The sequence below is a fragment of the Echeneis naucrates genome, chromosome 17 (assembly GCF_900963305.1).
Source record: "Echeneis naucrates chromosome 17, fEcheNa1.1, whole genome shotgun sequence".
NCBI lineage: Eukaryota > Metazoa > Chordata > Actinopteri > Carangiformes > Echeneidae > Echeneis > Echeneis naucrates.
Genome location: NC_042527.1, coordinates 20,551,131 through 20,569,692, shown reverse-complemented (window position 1 = coordinate 20,569,692; position 18,562 = coordinate 20,551,131). Strand labels below are relative to the sequence as shown.

At 43.9% G+C, this 18,562-nt stretch overlaps 1 protein-coding gene across 2 annotated transcripts in view; it reads left to right on the top strand.

The window, feature by feature from the left end:
• LOC115058016 (receptor-type tyrosine-protein phosphatase N2-like) overlaps positions 1-18,562 on the top strand; it is a 148,492-nt gene that overhangs the window by 45,155 nt on the left and 84,775 nt on the right. For both annotated transcript variants that reach the window (XM_029525300.1, XM_029525299.1), the window contains exon 11: positions 6,149-6,228. In XM_029525300.1, the coding sequence (XP_029381160.1) occupies positions 6,149-6,228 (80 nt within the window). The remainder of the gene's footprint in view (positions 1-6,148; positions 6,229-18,562) is intronic.

The window sequence follows — 18,562 nt, the reverse complement described above, 5'->3', positions numbered from 1 at the left end:
GTCAGCAAAAACATTTTATAGCAATAAAAGCTCCAGCCACACTTAACATGGAACAGAGAAAATCTAACTGATGTAAATCAAAGAGCTCTAAAAACATAAATACATATGTGTTATCATTTTTAAATTAGATTTTGGATTAAACTGAATTCTTGTATTTTAAGATCAACCGATCTTAAAATGGTGGTCACAGTTACACTGTCATACTGAGTCTCTTCAGTGGAGTTATTTCTGATTATTTCTCTCTTATCTTGTTTGTGCAGAAAATTTTCTGTGCAAATAGAAGTATTGATCTTTCATTGACGGCTCGCTGTTGATTATTTAATCCCCCCAGAGAGGTGAGGAAACTTTTCTTCCTGCTGCACTGATAGAAACACCGGGGAAGTCGAGTCAAGTCAACTTTAATTCTGTGTTGTGTTTAAACTGACACCAAAGTGCTGCACAAAGAACACACACAAACACACACAAGCCAAGCAGAAGTAAATGTAGTATATAATCAAACATACACACAACTCAACACAACAAGAAACTGAAAGGAGCAAACAAACGGACGAAGGAGGCTTTCAAATCTGAGATCGAGAAGTAGAGCGTTGGTGGATCAGATCTGTAATGGAGGGAAAACGGTGATGCAGTGTGTGTGTGTGTGTGTGTGTGTTCGTGCGTGTTCATTCTTTTCATGCAGGACATTCAGCAACTTTGAAACAGACGTAAGAGAGAAAAAAAAACACATGGACATTCCTGTAGTTGTGAATGTGGGGATTGGGTGGTTAGGGGTGGTGTGATTCACACACACACACTTTTCTGCATACCTTTACACACACTCACACACTCTCTCTCGCTCCCTCTTGCTTACCCTCGCCACCCGGGCTCGTTGTTCTGGCGGCACCTCGCCGTGCAGCTCGGCTGCTGCATTGAGTCGCTGGGTGGCCCTGACCGTTCTCCTGTTCTCATGCACCTTTTGTCTTTGTTCTCCCATTCTGGGAATGACAGGAGGGAGCTATAGACCGGGCAGGGTGATGAATCGGAGGCAGAGAAAGCGAGCGAGCAACAGGGAGGGAGAAAGCTGGGGGTCTCTTTTGTTGCGAGCGCAGTGAAAGCCCAGCAGGGGGAGCCGCCTTGACAATTTGTCAACGGCGCCACGCTTATTTTCCCCCAGGCCGCCCGGCTCCTCGCCACCGTGGCAATGACAGCCGCCTTCAGCGGGAGAAGCGAGGACGGGGACAAAGGCTTCAGATTGACTCCGAGCCTGCCAGCACTCCTGATTTACCCAGCATGCCTCTGGTCTTTACCGCCTTCTCCCTCAAACGCACCAACAGCTGGTTTCCAAAGCTTTTCTCTTTTTTTTTTTTTCCCTGACCTCCTGAAAATCAGTTTCCAATTTATTTAAATTTAACATTTGAAAATGATCTTATCACTTTAAGTTTGTCTTTTTTTCCCCCAAAGAACAAATACTAAACATTTCAAAATGAAATCCAACAGGTGTTCAGACTTCTGCCTTTGACACAGATTGGCTGCAGGAGATGATTTCAAATGCTAAAACAGTTTCTTCATGTCAGATCAGACTCAGGCTCATATTGGGACCAACAGCAGCTCCACATCCATCAGGGTCAAAAACTGAACACCAGTCAGCCGCAACATTATGACCACCTGACCCTGGAGTCTGGACCAAGAAGGAGATCCTTTCAGTCCTGGAGGCTGTGAGGTGGAGCCTCTGTGGATCTGGTCTTGTTGGTCCAGTTCATCCCACAGATCCTGGACTGGACTGAGATCTGGGGGATTTGGAGCAGAGCCAAACACCTTGAACTGGCTGTTGTTCCTCAAACCTCCTGAATGTTGTTGGAATGAGATGGGGAGCGTTACCGTGGTGACATCTGGGAATACTTTCCATGAAGACCTGGACTTGGCCTGAACTGGCCTTAGATTGATGCACACGTTGTAGGAGGTTTTGTGGAGATTTTAGAACGTGGCTTTGGCTCTGTGAGTCTGAAGGATGGAGTAAGACTCATAAAGCCCCCCTGCAGGTCAAAGGTCAACCTCTTGATGCCCCTTTAGTGATGAAGACTTGTCCTCAAAAAAAAAAGAAATTAAATGTATATTGTATCGACCAACAGACTGACGTGATGTTAAGATCTTTCCCATCATTCCCCACAGACCTCCGCCTGAGCAGGAAATACAGACAGATGAGCTCTGTTGACTGTAAGGCCGTGAAAGTACTGTATAAAGTCAGAGCTGGATATGTCTCCCCCTTCCACACCTCGCTTTTATCCTGCATCTCAGCCACTGTACTGACTCCCCTTCTTCTGTTTACCAGGCAGCAGCACCTGCAGGCGCCTGAACCTCACACCTCACACAGCAGCACCAGATTAGCATATTGTAGCAGCAGAAAAAGCGTCTCTGAACAAAGTAGTTAGCAACCCTGCGCGACCTCAGCCTCCGAAAAGACAAAACAAAACTTCCCTTTTTCTCACATTTTCCTCTCGGGGGGCCGAAGGCAGAGAGCAGCGGCAGGTCAATGAGCCCGCAGCACAATTTCCACACTGGCAACATATGAATCATAGAAGAAGAAGCCTACACACTGCGCCAGGACACAACTTTATAAAAAAAACAAAACAAAACAAAAAAATAAACCAGCAGAGTGACTCACACCTCGGCGTTTCATTTGGAACAATTCGATACTGATTAGATAATCCTGACGGTGAGCGCTTTCAGCACAACGGCCTTGGGATTGTTTTTAGCTGCCACCGCGGCCCGGTAGTGGTCGAGGGGCGAGCGGGCGGGCGGGATGGAAGCGTTGATGTGGGTGGCTTCGCCGCAGCCTTTGACTGTAGTGCTCGCCGCCAAATAATGGTGGCTGTTGTGTAACCGTCACTGAGAGTAGACTGGAGGGTTTTTTTTTTTTTTATACAGGAGAGTGGAGGTGATGTAATGTCTGTCTGAACTGAAGGGTCATATCGGGAAGCTGCCACTAGGAGGAGAGAGCGGGCCTGAACTGGCTGGATGTGAGGATGACGGAGTGGATGATAGAAAGAAGAAAGAAATACCTCCGTCTTTATCTTTTACTGCCAGTTAGGAATCTTCATGGCCTTATTCTTTGGCTTTCATTTGGAAAGAAGAATCCAGACCTTTGGATGTCGTCGGACTGAAACCTCCTCTCGTTTTGGTGTGAATTAATTAGTTTAAAACAAGAACAGCTTGATAAAAATCACATTCAGAGCAGGAAGTACTGACCTGTTTACTCTTTTTTTATGTTAGCTTCCAGGCACCAACAATAAAAGCTGAAGGTTTTTTCACGTTAACAGAGTTTTGAGACTTTTCCCTCCAGAGAAGATCACGTTTTCAGATTCTCGCTGATTTGTTTTTTCTTGTTTGTCAACAATTAGATAAGATCCTAAAAAAGATGGCAAGAAGATGGTAAAAATCCTTTTTTAAAACCTGTTGCTGAAGAAGATTCGTCGTTCAAATAATCTGGACTACTGTGGGACATATTAATTGGATTTTTTAACCTCAGATTAGGAATCTTATTGCAGGAAGACATTTTGATTTGAACGCTCATACCCGCTGATTTTCTTCTTTGGTTTTCAGAAGCAAAAGATCTCATTACTGTGTTTTGAGGAATTTTCTTTTTTTCCGGGCATTCAGTTCAACCATAGACTGAACTTGTGTTTCATCTCTCAAACACGACACAACTGTTTTTCTCGTTTTGCAGATTTAAACTTCACTGCTGCTGCTGCTGAATTAAAACCAGTAAAGGTCAAAAATAACCGATTTACATAATATATTTTTTTAAATTTTTATGGAAAACTCCCGACAGCTGATGTTCATTAAAAAAACAAACCAAACAGGATTGATGCATTTATCTGCAGTTTCAAGCTGATTCCTCCTCTTTCATTAAATTCTAACATGATTCAAGGTTTCTCCAAATGATGAATATGAGCACCAGAGGACACAGAAGTCACCTCCTGCCAGAGCCCGTGTCCCAGAGAGTGACATCGTTATTCGAGTCCATGTGGTGTCTTTGTGCAGGAGACCCAGCCTGATGGATTTGTGATCAATTTGACATGAAGGATTTCTTTTTTTTTTGTCTGTGCCAGCTGATGGATCACATCATGGATGTGACAACTCATCCAGCTTGCTCGGAAAAATGAGCTGGTGCGAAGTGTGGACTCTTTATCTGCTTTTATTTCCATTCAGATAAAGTGGATTAGTTGTGGAAGTGTACAGACTTCCAAAGATAATGCTGTCTGAAGAGCGTCATTGCTCTGATGGTTTAAGACAAAACTTGCTGTTTGTTCCTCCGTAATCAGCTTTTCTGGCTTTAGCGGTAAACTGATGAATAAAGTTAGTTCAGATCAGGATGAGTCAGACTCTCTGACTCCTGTGTGTTTATCCGTACATTCTCATCCTCCATCTTTGATAGTGACGTCTGGAGTCATGTCTGTATGTCTGACGCTCCTATTGGCTCCGGTGGGTGATGTCACAGCCAATCAGAGTCTCTGGATCAGTCCTGTATGTTTCTGAGTTTATTGTGTTGACAGAATAAAGAGCTGATTTTTCATCATTGCTGAGCGGAACTCCTGATCAGATAAACATAGAAACGACCCAAACACATGAGAGGAAGTTTCCTTTGGTTATACTGCTTCAGGAAAATAAGGAAACATGTTTTTTTGTTTTCTGAATACTGTCCTCTGTTATCTGCGTTTAAATGTAGCAGCAGGTTAGTTAGAAAAAAGCCCCTGCCGGGGATCATTAATTGACCTTGTCTAATGAATTTGCTATCACACCTTAAACATGAGAGTATAACATTACTGCAGCATTAAAAAGCTGGTGGATGTGAGTTTGTGCCGTTTGTGTTTTCTTTTGATTCGCTGACCTCGGGGCTCCAGAAACCCAATTAAAAAGCCACACCAACATCTAAAATAACTGCATGGCAGTGAATGTCAAACGACAGCTGTTCATCCAAAGGTTGTCTGTTTTTTTTCTTTGGCAGTGCGTCTGATTTCATGGCTATAGAACCAAACGGTGGATGAAACTTTTGAATGTACTGAAAAACTACAGCACTGAGAAATGACATGTTCTAATTTCCACATTTGCCTTTATTTTCGTTCTCTGCATTATTATTCATTATTTTTGCCGCTCCTATTACTTTATTTTAATTTCCAAATGACAGTTGGGGATTTCTTTCTTCTTCTTTTTCTTTTTTTGGACTCAAAACCAACAATTAAAGTGCAGCAATTAAAATCCATCAACCTGCAACAAAAACCTTTTTTTTCTGAAACACTGAAAACACTGAATGTTTTTTTTTTTTTTTTTGTTCTGCTCTATTTGTGTCACTGTATTTTATATTGGCGTCGCTGCAGCAGCAGTCACTTCCTATAGCAGCTCACAGTGCATCCTGGGGGGGGACCTGGTAATATATCTTTCCTGCTGGGCCTTTAGTCTGAATTACAGAGGGAAAAACAAAAGGTTAATCACATTGGGGCGACTCCGCTCTGCCTCTGACCACCCAGCGTCTTGCTGCGTTTCCCTCGCTATTCTAATTCAAGCTGCTTTATTGGCATGAATGTTGGATGAACAGAGTTGGTGGGGGCTTCACCTTCCAGTGCATCCAGGAAAACAACACGCATATCTCTGCGGCCCCCTCCAGCCCATGCAGACGTCTTCCTCTTCTTCCTCTTTTTCTTCTGCCTTGTCCTCCTTTCCAATTTACATCCACAGCGCGATTCGCGTTGCAATCACCATACGTTGAATCAAAATGTAAATGCATCATAAGCCAGGATGCAGGATCACGTATCAGAGCGTCCCTCTTGTTGATGACCAGAGTTGTCGCCCCCCCCCGCGCACACACACACACAGCAAACCCCCTCTTCTCTTTATTTTTCCCAGCATGCTTAAACGCTGGCAGGCGCATTACATTGAGATTCAAGAGGTTATCTCAGTGTGGTGATGGGGATTGCAACAGCCTAAAGGATCGCCACAGGTTAAAGATTTTTTTCCTCCAAACGCCACGTATGGCTGAGCTTTAATGAGCACAACTGCTTTCCCCCCTCTTCCACCTGAAAAACAACACCTCGCCGCTGTGGAAAATAGATTCTCAGGATGTCTTTTGCGCAGCAGCTAACCGTGCGTGTGTGTGTTTGTGTGTTTCATACAGGGTGGTGGGCCCCGCTGTGACCTTCAAAGTGAGCCCGAACACTCACAACGTCAGCACCGCAGATGTGGCCAACGTGGCTGGTAGGTTCTCCTCGGCTGAGTAATGTTGTCTTTATTCTGACAGAGAAGAAGACAAGCCATTATCATTGGCCAGCTGCTGCACCTGAGGTCCCCCCATCAACGTTTCTCTAAACTTTCCCTCTTTTCCTCACGCTGTGAGTTGTGTTATACCCACCACACAACTTCACTGGCACGTTTTTCAATCCTAGCTTCAGTTTGGCTAAATCTTTATTTTTTTTAATTTTGATATTGGACCATTCTGAAAGGCAGCCAACAGTAAAGGAAGCCATGTTTGGCTCCATCGTGAAACGCCATGGAAGCGTTGGATGCGTGGCCAACAACAACATAAAAAAAGAAAAACACAAACAAGAAGAGACACCATAAATTTATTGTGTTTTGGGGGGAAATGAGTCAGTTCATCGATGCAATAGTCTGATGAGGACTTTTCCAGTGTGTGTTTACACTTAACAAGACTGAGCAAGACTAGAGCGGACTGTCACTTCTCTGTCATTTAATCTGATTCCTCCATATGTTAGCTCATGAAAGATGACTCGATTTATGAAAAAAATAAAAAGGAGGAGGTGGTGGGTTCTCTTTTCAGAAAGACTTGCATGATTAAAATCTCTTTTAATAGATGGAAGCGGTCTGTGCATCATAGTGACCGTGTTTGAATTCACAGCTGTGATCAAGGTTGTTGGATGATACTCTGGTTTCAGGACTCAGATGAATTATTCCCAGAAGAATCATCTTCTTTGTAAACATCATATTTGGACTATGGTCCAAACTCTGTTTTTGTTTTTTTATATCTGAGATGAGATGACGACAGTTCCTGAGTGATTCTGTTTCAGTGTCTCAGACCTGACTGCTCTGTCTCCCGCAGAGCGACGCTGTAATAATCTTTCAGGTGTGTGTGTGTGTGTGTGTGTGTGTGGCGACAGTGTGACTCGCTGTAATGAGGCGAGGGTGTTGATGAAGTGGGGAATAAAGAGAGGAGGAATGTTTGCCATTAGCCAAGCTGTCAGTCTTGGGAGAGAGAGAGAGAGAGAACGAGGATTGTCCTGTTATTCCCTCAGTCCAGGTCCGCACACACACACACACACACACACACACACACACACACACACGCTCCAAATCACCTACACTGGGAAATTGGCCCTGTCAAAATAACTTACATGAGCAGCTCACTGTCTATTTTTCCCCCCGACATCTTATCCCTGCTTGATAATTGCAACCCCACCTCCTTCACCCACACACACACACGCGTTGTGCTGATTATGCAACAGCTTCTCTCCTGTTTTTAAGTGCCATTGTTGGCGTTGCCCTGCAGGGTCACGGATGAGCCATGATAGTTATTAATGCAAACATTTGACAGAACGTGCTCGAGATGAAACACGGCGTCCTCTCAGCTAAAGTGCAACAGTGTGCGCGGGCTGTCTTTAAAGTGTCGTTTGTCATATTCAACTAGAATATCATTCCATCCCAAAGCATACATTACCCCCCAGCACTCACCTCACTCATCCCTGGCTGGAGTTTATAGTGCCTTTTCTGAAACATTAAGCTTTACACAGCCGCCATAACGACGTCGTTTTATCATCATTTATAGCCACTTGGCAGCTGACGGTCGCCGGCGGATGTCCGTCTCCTCCGTCTCAAACTTGTGTGTTGAGAGCTTTTGTCAGCTGTGTTAAAAAATAATTCACTTTTATTTGGTTTTCTTCTCCGCAAGCACATCAGTAGAACGTCAGCCTGGTCGAGAAGTGTTTGAACGGGGAATTATGGAAGGAACCGTTCCGACGGCGTCCTGTCGTCCTGCTGGAGATGTTTCAGTTCAAGAGCAAAGTGAAAAAAATAAAGGAAAACATTTTTTTTACTTTGGAATTTGTTGGTATTATTTAAGAATATGAAAATGCAAAAAGAAAACCTACTGCAATCATTTTAGTTGATGACGAAAAAAAGACTGAACATCGACGATGCCCCCTGCCAGCCAAGAAAAATGAGCTAATGGCTAATGAATTAATGAATATGATGAATGCAGTAATCATTAACACCATATCCATTATCTGTATCAGTATTATTACTCCAACTACTATTACTAAGAGAAGTGGCTCTTCTATTATTATACTATATTATTGGATTATAGTTACTGGTGCATTTATTTTTTTTATCCATTACCCAGAATTTGAAGTCTTGTTTTTACTTCATACTTCTTTAAAAGTTCTTTAAAATAGAAATACTCAAACAAAGTTCACAACCGTAGAAAAGCAACAAAATGAAAGAGCTTAGTTATATTCTGTTTTGTCTTTAAAGGACAAAATGTGAGGCTGATTGCGGCTGCAGCCTCGTCACAGGAGTCCAGTTTAAATCTAATCTCCCTCCTCATAATGTGATTGGATCGATGGTGACCTCCGAGGGGGGGTTGGTGTGGGGGTCTCCAGGTGCCAAAAGGTCTGATAAATGCGTCCAGGCCGGCCAGACCTGGTATTGCATTTTAAGAAGCCACGTTACCACTTCAGTCACGTGCGTCCCCCATTGTGAGGGACCCCAGGCCCGCCGGGGGCCATTGTCAAACGTTGGGGGTGGATGTCAAGATGGTGGGCAGCGGGGTGATGACCCTCATTGTCCGGCTGAGGGCGGGCGGCGGGGGTCCGGGGGCTACTTCCAGCGGTGCGTCACGGCCGTGAGAACGGGACCCCATGAATAGGCGGCGGGTCGGGGTCAGGACAGCGGGCAGCTCAATTAGCACTTAAAGCAGGAGGAGAGCAGCTGAGGTGGCCTCTTCGCCTCGCCGTCTGTTCGCTCCACGTCTGTTTTATCCCACCAGCTCTTGTTTTGCATACATGCTAATCACACCTCCGGGTGTGAGGGTAGTTGCTCACACATGGCGGAAAAGCTGCCCACCCTGGGGGACCGGTGGACGGTTTGGACAGTCGCTGCCGGTGGCGGTCATTCTCCGACTGCCGCCATCTTTTTTCTCCTGAGTTAAACTAACCCGTCATTGTTATCAGCAGACAATAGCCGGACACCCAGCCAAGTTGACGTGGCTTCTGAGGTTTGATTTGTGTGTTGACATGTAAATAATTTGCTCACAGAGAGGTCACTATCAGTTTAATAAGTTAAAAAGACATTGTCCCCGTGAAGAGATGGAGCCAGTGAATGTCTAATTTACATGCTAATTAATGGAATAGCCTTTTAAAGGAAAGTGTTTATCGTTCCTATCTAGTTCACATATCAATCAAAGAATTTAGAGTCTAACCTTAGTGTGTTTGTGTGTGTGAAACTTATTGGATTTGTTTCCTTAGATCTGTTAGTCCCTCTCAGTGAAAGCAACAGAGAGTTTCAGGAAAGTGTCGTCACTTCAGAATGGGCGACTTCATTTTGGCAAACTTGTAGAAGAAGTTGTAGACGTTGTCTGATGGAGGATATGTCGTACAGGATCCATAAATGCTAGATTTAAAGCAAAATAAAACGAATCGGAAAAGCAGCTTTTAGACATTTGAGCTTTTCTGATGTCTGAGAATATCATAGAAGCACAGCATAGAAGTATTAAGCCTGAGCCTTTTACACGAGGTAATAAAGCAGGACACTTTATTACTTTTTATCGGAGTCATTCACGTCTTTCTTACTGAAAAATCCACCGCAGCCAGTCATGCCCGTTGATCAAAAAAAGGAAAAGCACATAATCAGAATTCCCCCGTCGACTTTGTTCATGACGATGAAGTGAAAAGTTGGAGGAGGACTCGGTTCTGCCAACTGTTGCTTCTGTCATCCAGATGCTGACGGGGAAGTGTTTGAGTTATTTTCACAAAAGGCATTGGGTGCAATTTTTTTACCTCTTTCCTCCCTTCGACTTTTTGTCTCCTGGTTTTCTTCCGTCTGAGTGGATTAGCATAGATCTCGTACACTGACAGAACTGACCTTCAATGCAGCTAAACACTTGTCAAAATGCCAAATGTAATTACTGAGCTCTTTAGGTCAAAGTAATGTGTTTCATCTACCTCCCCTCACCCCATTATTGATGTGCAGGCCCCTGCGACCTCCTCCTGCCCCCCCACCGCCCGCCTCTTCTTGCAGCTCCTCGCATGTGTTGTGTGTTTTGCCGTGGCGAGGAAATGCATGCGTAATTATGCCTAAGTAATGCGCTCAAATTGTTATCTGTGTGGACAATTTTTGTGCGTTCCACTGCTGCTAGATGTCTTTGTGTGACTTTGTCAGCCTCTACGCTTGCAGATCCTGTGATTATGGACAATTTAAAGTTATCTGCAGAGTGCTTCCCTAACACTGCCATTCAAAAGTCATCGTCTCCATCATCATCATCATCATCTTCATCTTCATCATCCTCATCATCCTCATCCTCACCATTAAAGCTGCTGTGTAAATTGTGTGTCTGGAAATTGTCACCTCTGTAAGCCACCTTGAATCAGCTTCAGCTTATCTTATAATTATATTGACAGCTGACGATAAAAACACATAACGGGATTCTCTCTTTGCGTCTCCACTTCCTGTTTTGGGCGTCCAGTAAAACGCAGCTCCTCCTCAGATATGCAGGATTGCTTCACGGTCAGATTTGAAAACATATCACCAGGCACCGTCATTTGTGAAGTCACAGAGTGATTTTGTGTCATCGCTGTCGCGGCGTGGAACTCCTTTAATTGTTCCCATTGACTGGCAGAGTGATTGCTTTGGAAACAGCTCTGAAGTTGAGATCCATCCAGCGGTCTCTCTCTCTCTCTGCCCTTCAAGTAGCGGGTGAAATCCATTTGAGCTAACTTCATTTTCCTTCACCCGCTAATCAGTTTTCATTGCATGCCAAAGGCTAATCGATCCGAGAAGTTTCCCCTCACCTGTTGCTGGTGAAAAGAATCAAAATAGTGCGGGAGAGAAGGGGGGCTGGTGTGTGACACCGTGCAGCGTTTATCTGTCCACCTGACGCTCTCCCCTCTCCCTTCCTCACCCCTGTCGATCCAGAGTCACCTGCGGTTATTTTGGTCCGACTTCAGAGCGAGCAGGGAGCTGTGTGCCATCCTCTAGAGCTTTACGAGCATCTGTGAGAAGCGTAGTGGAGAGATGGGAAGAGAGAGGAGGGACACAGGTGGCGGACCGAGCTGGAGTTTGCACAGCGGTGCAACGTGATCCCCGAGCCAACCGTGCAGCCGCCCTGCCAGCCAGCCAGCCGGCGCTGGCACCGCCGACCCCTCTCTCCTCTCTCCCACTCCCACAGCTGGCAGGAGCTCTGCGAGCTGGCCTCTGCTCCTGCCGCTCGCTGTGGAAGGGCAGACCTCTCCCAGATGGCAACCTCGTAGCGGAGCTGGCGCGGCGCTTGCATCGCTTTTGCATCATCGTTCCCCCCTCCGGAGCCGTGGAGGAAGGAGAGCTGGGCCTCCGTCGGTTGTGCCGCGACATTTCGTGTACGTGAGATGTGGGAGTGCTAAACTCTGCCGTCGCTCTCACACTTTTTCAAACCATGATTTGTCATTTATGCCATTTGTTTTTTTTTTGTTTTTTTTGTGTAGCTGCTTTCCAGGAAAGCAGTGATAGCACTTGGACCGGGAACAGACACCGGTAGATAAAAAGGATCTGGTGTCACAGGCTGGAATCTATTGAAGGCACACCTACTCACACACACTAGAACCAACACTACTTTTTAATTTCAGTGGAGTAGACCCATAATAATAACCCTATCTTTTACATTCAAAATGATGGGACAGTGTCAAGGTGGCTCTTGGCTTCATATTTTATTTATATTCTAATTTAAATCTCACCACATGACCTGTAATTTATATCCCATGAACTTTGTAATCCCGGCTGAGTGAAAGAACGGACCTGGACCTCCCCAAAAACTTGTTAGTACTGAGGTTGAATAATTTAATATACATTTTTTAAACAGCGGTGGATGAGAGGGAAATCATCCCATCGAATTTCCCTAATATCCTTAAATTTAATGACCATGTCTGCCTGATGACGGCTTCTAATTATCACATTCTCATCCTCGCTGTTTCTTAAGCTTCCTCGCTGTCACAAAATATGACATATAGTACGTGTGACATCATGAAATTACACTTAATGAAATATTAAGGGGTGGTTTCGCAGCATCGGAGAACTTACTTAAATCTGGAGAATTAAATTAAAATTGCCTCCTGATTTTTATAACGTCTGAATGATTTGCCAAACATGCAAGTTAAAGACAAAGACTGGATTGTGTTTTCAGCTGTTTCGTCGACAACGATTGATCAGAGAGGAAACCACAGAATGTTTTTCTTGTCTAGTCTCCCACGTAGCTCTCGGCTGACTTTCATCAGAGGCAGGTCTTCATGTCCAGCTCCCTCCGTTTCATCTGTAGACCAGATCGTAGCAACATTACGTCGTAATACAAACGTAAGACTTCCTGTAATTCGTTTCAAGTTTAAAGCCCTCCAGCAATTCAGCGAGCTGGAACCCTTCGTTTATTACCCGGGCTTTTATTGCTGCGCTGCTCTAAGTGTGCCGTCTCATTTCCTGTCGTTTACATGATAAACAGTTTAGTTTCTTTAAGTTGTAATACTCCTCAGCCCCTCCTGCAGTTATGATGATACATGTAGTGAGACAGCGGTTATGCAGTAACTCCTTCACTTCTCTCCACATCATAAAAGGTAGCAGCACTGCAGACTGACCCCCCCAGCTGACAGGCCCGGCTGTATGGGTGCAGCCAAAGATAGTGATGTTCCTTTTCAAACCACCCTCTCACGACGCTCTGCTGTCAGGAAACGGTGCAAATCTGAATGTCTGCTCTTCCTGAAGGTAAAGCCTGTTTTTCCTTTGCCTCATCTCGGGGATTTCCATCGAGAGGAGCTGATTTTTTTCCTGATTTCTCAGGCTGCAGTTTACTTACCTGAACACCTGTTTACCGTGACACCGCCACTAAACTGTACGCTCTCTGCCTCCGTGGTGGTAAACACTTTTCTTTGGGCGTGAGGCGAGTTGTTTTCTTTGCACTTTGACTGCAGCTCAGACTTTTCGCCACGGTCGTGTCCTTTGCTGCGATTATTACAGACTCCTGACTGAAGCCGCCTGTTGCTCGCGCTCTCTCGGCGGCCCCAAGGAGGCCGCCTGGATCCGGGGACTCATTTTTAGCCATCTTCAAGGTGCCTGATGAGATGTAGAGGCAGACAGCTGGATTGATTGGCCCCTCTTGAGCGCACAAGCCTTGATTACAACTGCACTCAAGTGCCCTCCTCCCTCCCTCTTTCCCCTCAATTTCTCTCTCCCAGTCTAGTTCTCCAGGTCTCCGTCTCTCCTCTCAGCCTCCTTATCGCTCCCTTTTCTCATGATTTCTTTCTCCCTACAAAGAGGAGGGGGTGAGGAGAATAGAACAGAGCAGAATGAATAACGAAGATTCGGCTCGGCGTGGTTGTGCTCGCGTTGGAAAGTGGAGCAGGGAGAGAACCGGTTTGAGATGCAGCTTGAGTCACGTTTTTTTGATGTGTGAGAATCAGATTAATATTTCAAGAACTGAGCTGGATGAAAGCTGCTAGTTTACAAAAATCTCCGTCAAAGGCGTATTTGGTCGTGTACAACCGGCCTGTCCCATAAACTCAAAATATCTTATTTGTGTAAACGGGATTGTTTTGCTGTTTTGGTTGTAAACTAATCCCTTCTGGTCACTTCTTCACTTTCCCTCCAGTGTGCTCAAGCCTGAATATTGTTGATACAAACTGATTTGTAGCCGTGACACCTCAGGATCGTCATGTAGAGGTTTTAGCTCTGCACAGATAAACACTCTGTTAAAGGTTTTAGTTTATTTGCCTTTGCAAAACTATAGAAACTGAACGCATGGAGGGAACATCTGTGCCACGGCGTCCTGTAAAGCCAACGGCTGGCCAAAAGCAGGAATATTTTGTTTGTTTCTGATTGAATGTTGTTTGCAGCCTTTAAAAAGCTCTGCACGTCTCGTACGTCGATTTATTCTGCTTCAGCTCTCGGGGAGTAAAATCATGATCGGTTTCCTGCTCATCCCACGAAGGAAACCCTGCGTCATATGATGTCTTCACAGATGTGACGGGCTGATTTTGCCCTTTTGGAGAAGGATGAGGCTGCGGTGCTATTTTGAGGATGATGAAGTGATATGAATATGTGCCTTGAAATCAACAAATGGATCTGTATTTTAACCTCTCCTAGCTCTGCGACGTCACAATCCAACTGAGAAAATGGTCAGTATATAAAGAGGATCAATTAATCTCTTCCTGTTCGTTATGTATTATCTTGTCATGAAATAATGAGGTTTTTGCTTTTTTTGTTTTAACATCTTCAACGATCTGATTACTAAGATTAGCCCATTCTCGCAAAAAAACAGTTATAGTTTCATAATAACATTTTACCAGCAACAATAGATTTCAATTTCCATTCAGCAGACGCGTTCCAAATTTAGTATCTCTTTGAGCTTGTTAATTGCTAATTGATAATATCTTCTGGTACTTCACATGATACAGGATGAAGTTTCTTTTTTTTGTTTCCTCACCAATAAATGATGTCACTCTTTGTGCTTAGCCCCGCCCCCCAGACTTCTTGACACGTTCAGAGGACGAGACTTTTAAAGAGGCAGAAAGTTAATGCTGCCTGTTTCAGTCAAAGGCTCGGCTGAAGGGTTGCATAACAGGCAAATTATTTTTTTCTCCACTGTGAATCATGTAAAGCTTCTCGAGTCCCAGAATAAAAATATAGAGCAGGAAAAGAGCATAATAGGTCATTTTTAAAAGCTTCGCCTTCCAGCCCTTTCTCTTTTTTCCATCTTTATATTTGAAGACTAATGTCTAATGAACTGTAGTTTGGAACCCACAGACTTGAACTGACAAAACAAAAGTGGTGTAAATGTGGAGTCTTAGAAAAAAATGGAAGTAGAAAACAGGATTGTAATATAGTGATTAAACTCCTTTTTATTCGGGAAGAAGACTGGATCAGAAACGTAAAGAAAAATATAATAATAGGCGAAATATGCAGTAACTTGACAACCATTGGACGGAACACAGTCAGAAGTGGAGTTATGTGTGAATCTTTGTTATTTGGGAGATTATTCTGACTTTCCACTAACTCTGTCAAACAAGTCGAAGAGTTTGATTCATGGTGAGAAATTAATGATCCAACACAAAAGTTTCTCTTTTGGTGGTTTTAATGTCTCAGCGAAAAGAAAAACACACAAGTAGAAAACATGAAACTAAATCTAAAACTTGAATCCTTTTTGAAGGAAAAACTCATTTAACTAAAGAACTGTTGCTTTAAATGGGATTAAAATCTCCAGTCAATATTGAAATCTCTGGACGTCCTCAGATAACATTTGTCCTCTGTGAGCAGGACTTGGTGTATATGAGTTATCTATATATTCCCGCAGCAGCGTGACCACAATAAATATTTTCTATTTGAGCAGAGAATCCAATTCTGTCCGGTTTGTGTTTGGGATCAGAGATGGAAAAAGCAGTTATTTTAATCTGAGCGCCGCGAGAACGCTTTATCCTGATGGACACTTGTCAGCGTTGGGCAGATGTTTGTAGGTAGGAGTGCACCAGGCCCTCGTGTCGTATCCTTCCTCTGTTCGAGTTGAAACGTCCTCACCGTCGCTGTCAGTGCACGTCGACTGCTCCGTGTTTCATGTAGAGGAGAAGTGGGAGACAAAGGCAGCTGAGAGCTTCAAAGGCTGTGGGTGACATTTAGCGCTCAGTATCTTCAAAGAGCAGGCCCTCGTTTGTAGTTCTTCTTTTTGTGTATAATTAATACAGCTTCTTCTTTCTTTCTTCTTTCTTTTTGCTTCCTTTCTGGAGCTGGATTAGAATGGCAGATTAAGGAAGAGCACCTTAATTTTTCAATTTGCATTACCAGGGACTTCAAACCCGCAGCACTGTGAAATTTCTTTTTCTTTTTTTTCTAGCTGTGTGCGTTGTTGTGGTTTGCTGGTTGGTCGGGGTGTTGTAGCTCACATGATCAGGGATTGCCCTGAAACCAGAAAGTGTCAGATCTGATACAAGCAAAATAATGAACTTCCATTCAGAGGGGACGACTGACAAACGTCAATACATTTCTGAAGACAGAAATAAAGTTTTGTAAAAAGAATGTAAAAGGTTCGAATTCATTTTTGATTTGATTTCTGGGAAATGTATTTCACTACTACTGGTTTTTCTGTCACTGAGATTCGTTATGTCACATAAAAGATATAAAACCAGACGTTTGTGATTTCTAAGAAGCAAAAACCATCTCAGGCCGTTTTGTGTTGGTCGGCCAATCCGAGCAGAGAATCTGAGCCTGCTGCCTTAAAGAACGATGAAGGATGAGCATTTCTCACGGCAGCACTCAGTCTCTCACCAACACATTTCATAGAACATAAATAAATACTACCATCTTCGCGGCTAATGAGCGCCGAAGATTTTCTTCCGTCTAGAACTTTACATCAACCGATTGATGCCGAATAAAACCGCAATCTGAAGTAAAGCACCTTTAAACCCGCGATGATGCACGTGGCAGATATTTGTAACAGATACTGTATCAGTCTTCAGCTGTGACTGTGCGTGCATGTTTGTGTTAATATCTTGCGATTCTGGCAGATTACAGATCAGAGAGAAACACACAGTGTCTTTACAGAAATGAGTCCCAACCTGTTGATGCTGACTCTCACAATTTGCTGAAGATGAAAATGGATCTTCTAAATGCCCTTAATGTAAAGTCTGCCCACTCTGTAATAAACAATGAATATTAATCAAATGTAAATTTCACAGAATTGCCCTCCCTGTATTTTTTTTCCAGCCGTCTTTCTGCCACCGACGTACCTGTTTTTGCCAGCGAGCTGAGGAATGAACCACGGTGTACATTACTGTGCTCATTTCACGTTAATGTGTCGAGTATTTCCCTGCTGGAAAAGGGCAAGGGCAGATCTGTCAGGAAAATAGAGCAGGTTGCCTTTGCCCGTGGGAGTGATGGGAAAGAATGAATTATGTATCGACCGAAGTGAAAGAGAAGAACATCCAGAGCATCGTTCCTGAGAACGAGAGGTCGCCGGGTCATATTTCTCTGACCGACTCTGATAAAAGGCGTGAATCTGGAATGATGTTTGTTCTACAGCAAGACGTCCATCACTTGAAATAAATAACCTGCCAACAAAATAACCAAATATCGGTGTTTGTTTAAAGGAGAATAAAGCCTGTTTTTTTTTTGTCTTCACTGCGACCTCTCCTCTCCTCTAAGCTGCAGCCACCATTTACCTCGTGGGGGGCAAAGTCTTTGTGATAAAATCAGCATCAAAATATAAAATCTGGACTTCCAAGGTGAAAGGAAATAATGTCCTAACAGTGTGTCAGAATAAGACTGAGAGAACGGTGATATATAATCTCTACCTAAACAGAAAATATCACATTTCATCAGTGTCGGACCAATTTTAACCAAACGCCAAGATGCCTTTCCAAATCACCAGATCTGGTCTCTCAATGATCTGTTTAAATGATGCTCTGATGCATTTCGTTGGCAGGCGAACAGATAAATCTGAAACACGTCACGATTGGAACCACATCGAGTCAAATACGGTATTATTGCGCGTTGTTGTCGTCGTTCCGCTCTCCTCTGTATGTCGTGCTTTACGAAGACGTTACAGCTTATTGAAAATGTAAGAAAAAGAAAAAGAAGCTGCTATTGTCAGAGAAACTAGTGCTCCGTGAACACAGCGGACTGATTTGCATCTCTTAAATTACACGTCTGACATGCCACCTCCTGCAGTGAAGTCAACAACGTAATAGACTGAAACAGGTCGGGCTGCTAACCTGCCCAGAAACTGGAGGGCGGTGCTGCGGGTGGAGGAGGATGTTGGAAAATGTTGCTGTCCAAACACTTTGTCTAATTCTACTTGTCAACACGCAGGTGAGAAAAAATCACTGCGAGGGTAATAAGATTGAGGAAAGTGTTGCATTAGCACCTTGAAGTGTAAATAGCTTCTTATATTGCCTATTAGACCCAGATAACCTGGCGAGGTGGAGGGTGATGGTGGTGATGGGTGAGGGTGGGTGGGGATTCACGGAAAAGCATATTAGCTGTGTCAGACCAGTCAGAAAAATCACCAACTCCAGAGAATATAATTAGGAATCTCTCTTTTTTTTTTTTTTAGCCTTCTCTGTGTTTGTGTTTTAATCTGCTGGTGATGAAAGACGGGTTATTTGTTTCTTCAGCTGCATACTCCGTGCAATATCCTGTCGGCCCGGCTGCCTGCAAAAAAAAAAAAAAAAAAACAGAAAAAAGAAAAGAAAGAAATATCTGCCACCACCCCCCCCTCGCCTCTCTGCTCTTCTCTCTTCTCCTCTGGATTTTTGCATTATAAAGAGATTTCATCTCATCCACCTTTAGCCAGGTTCTG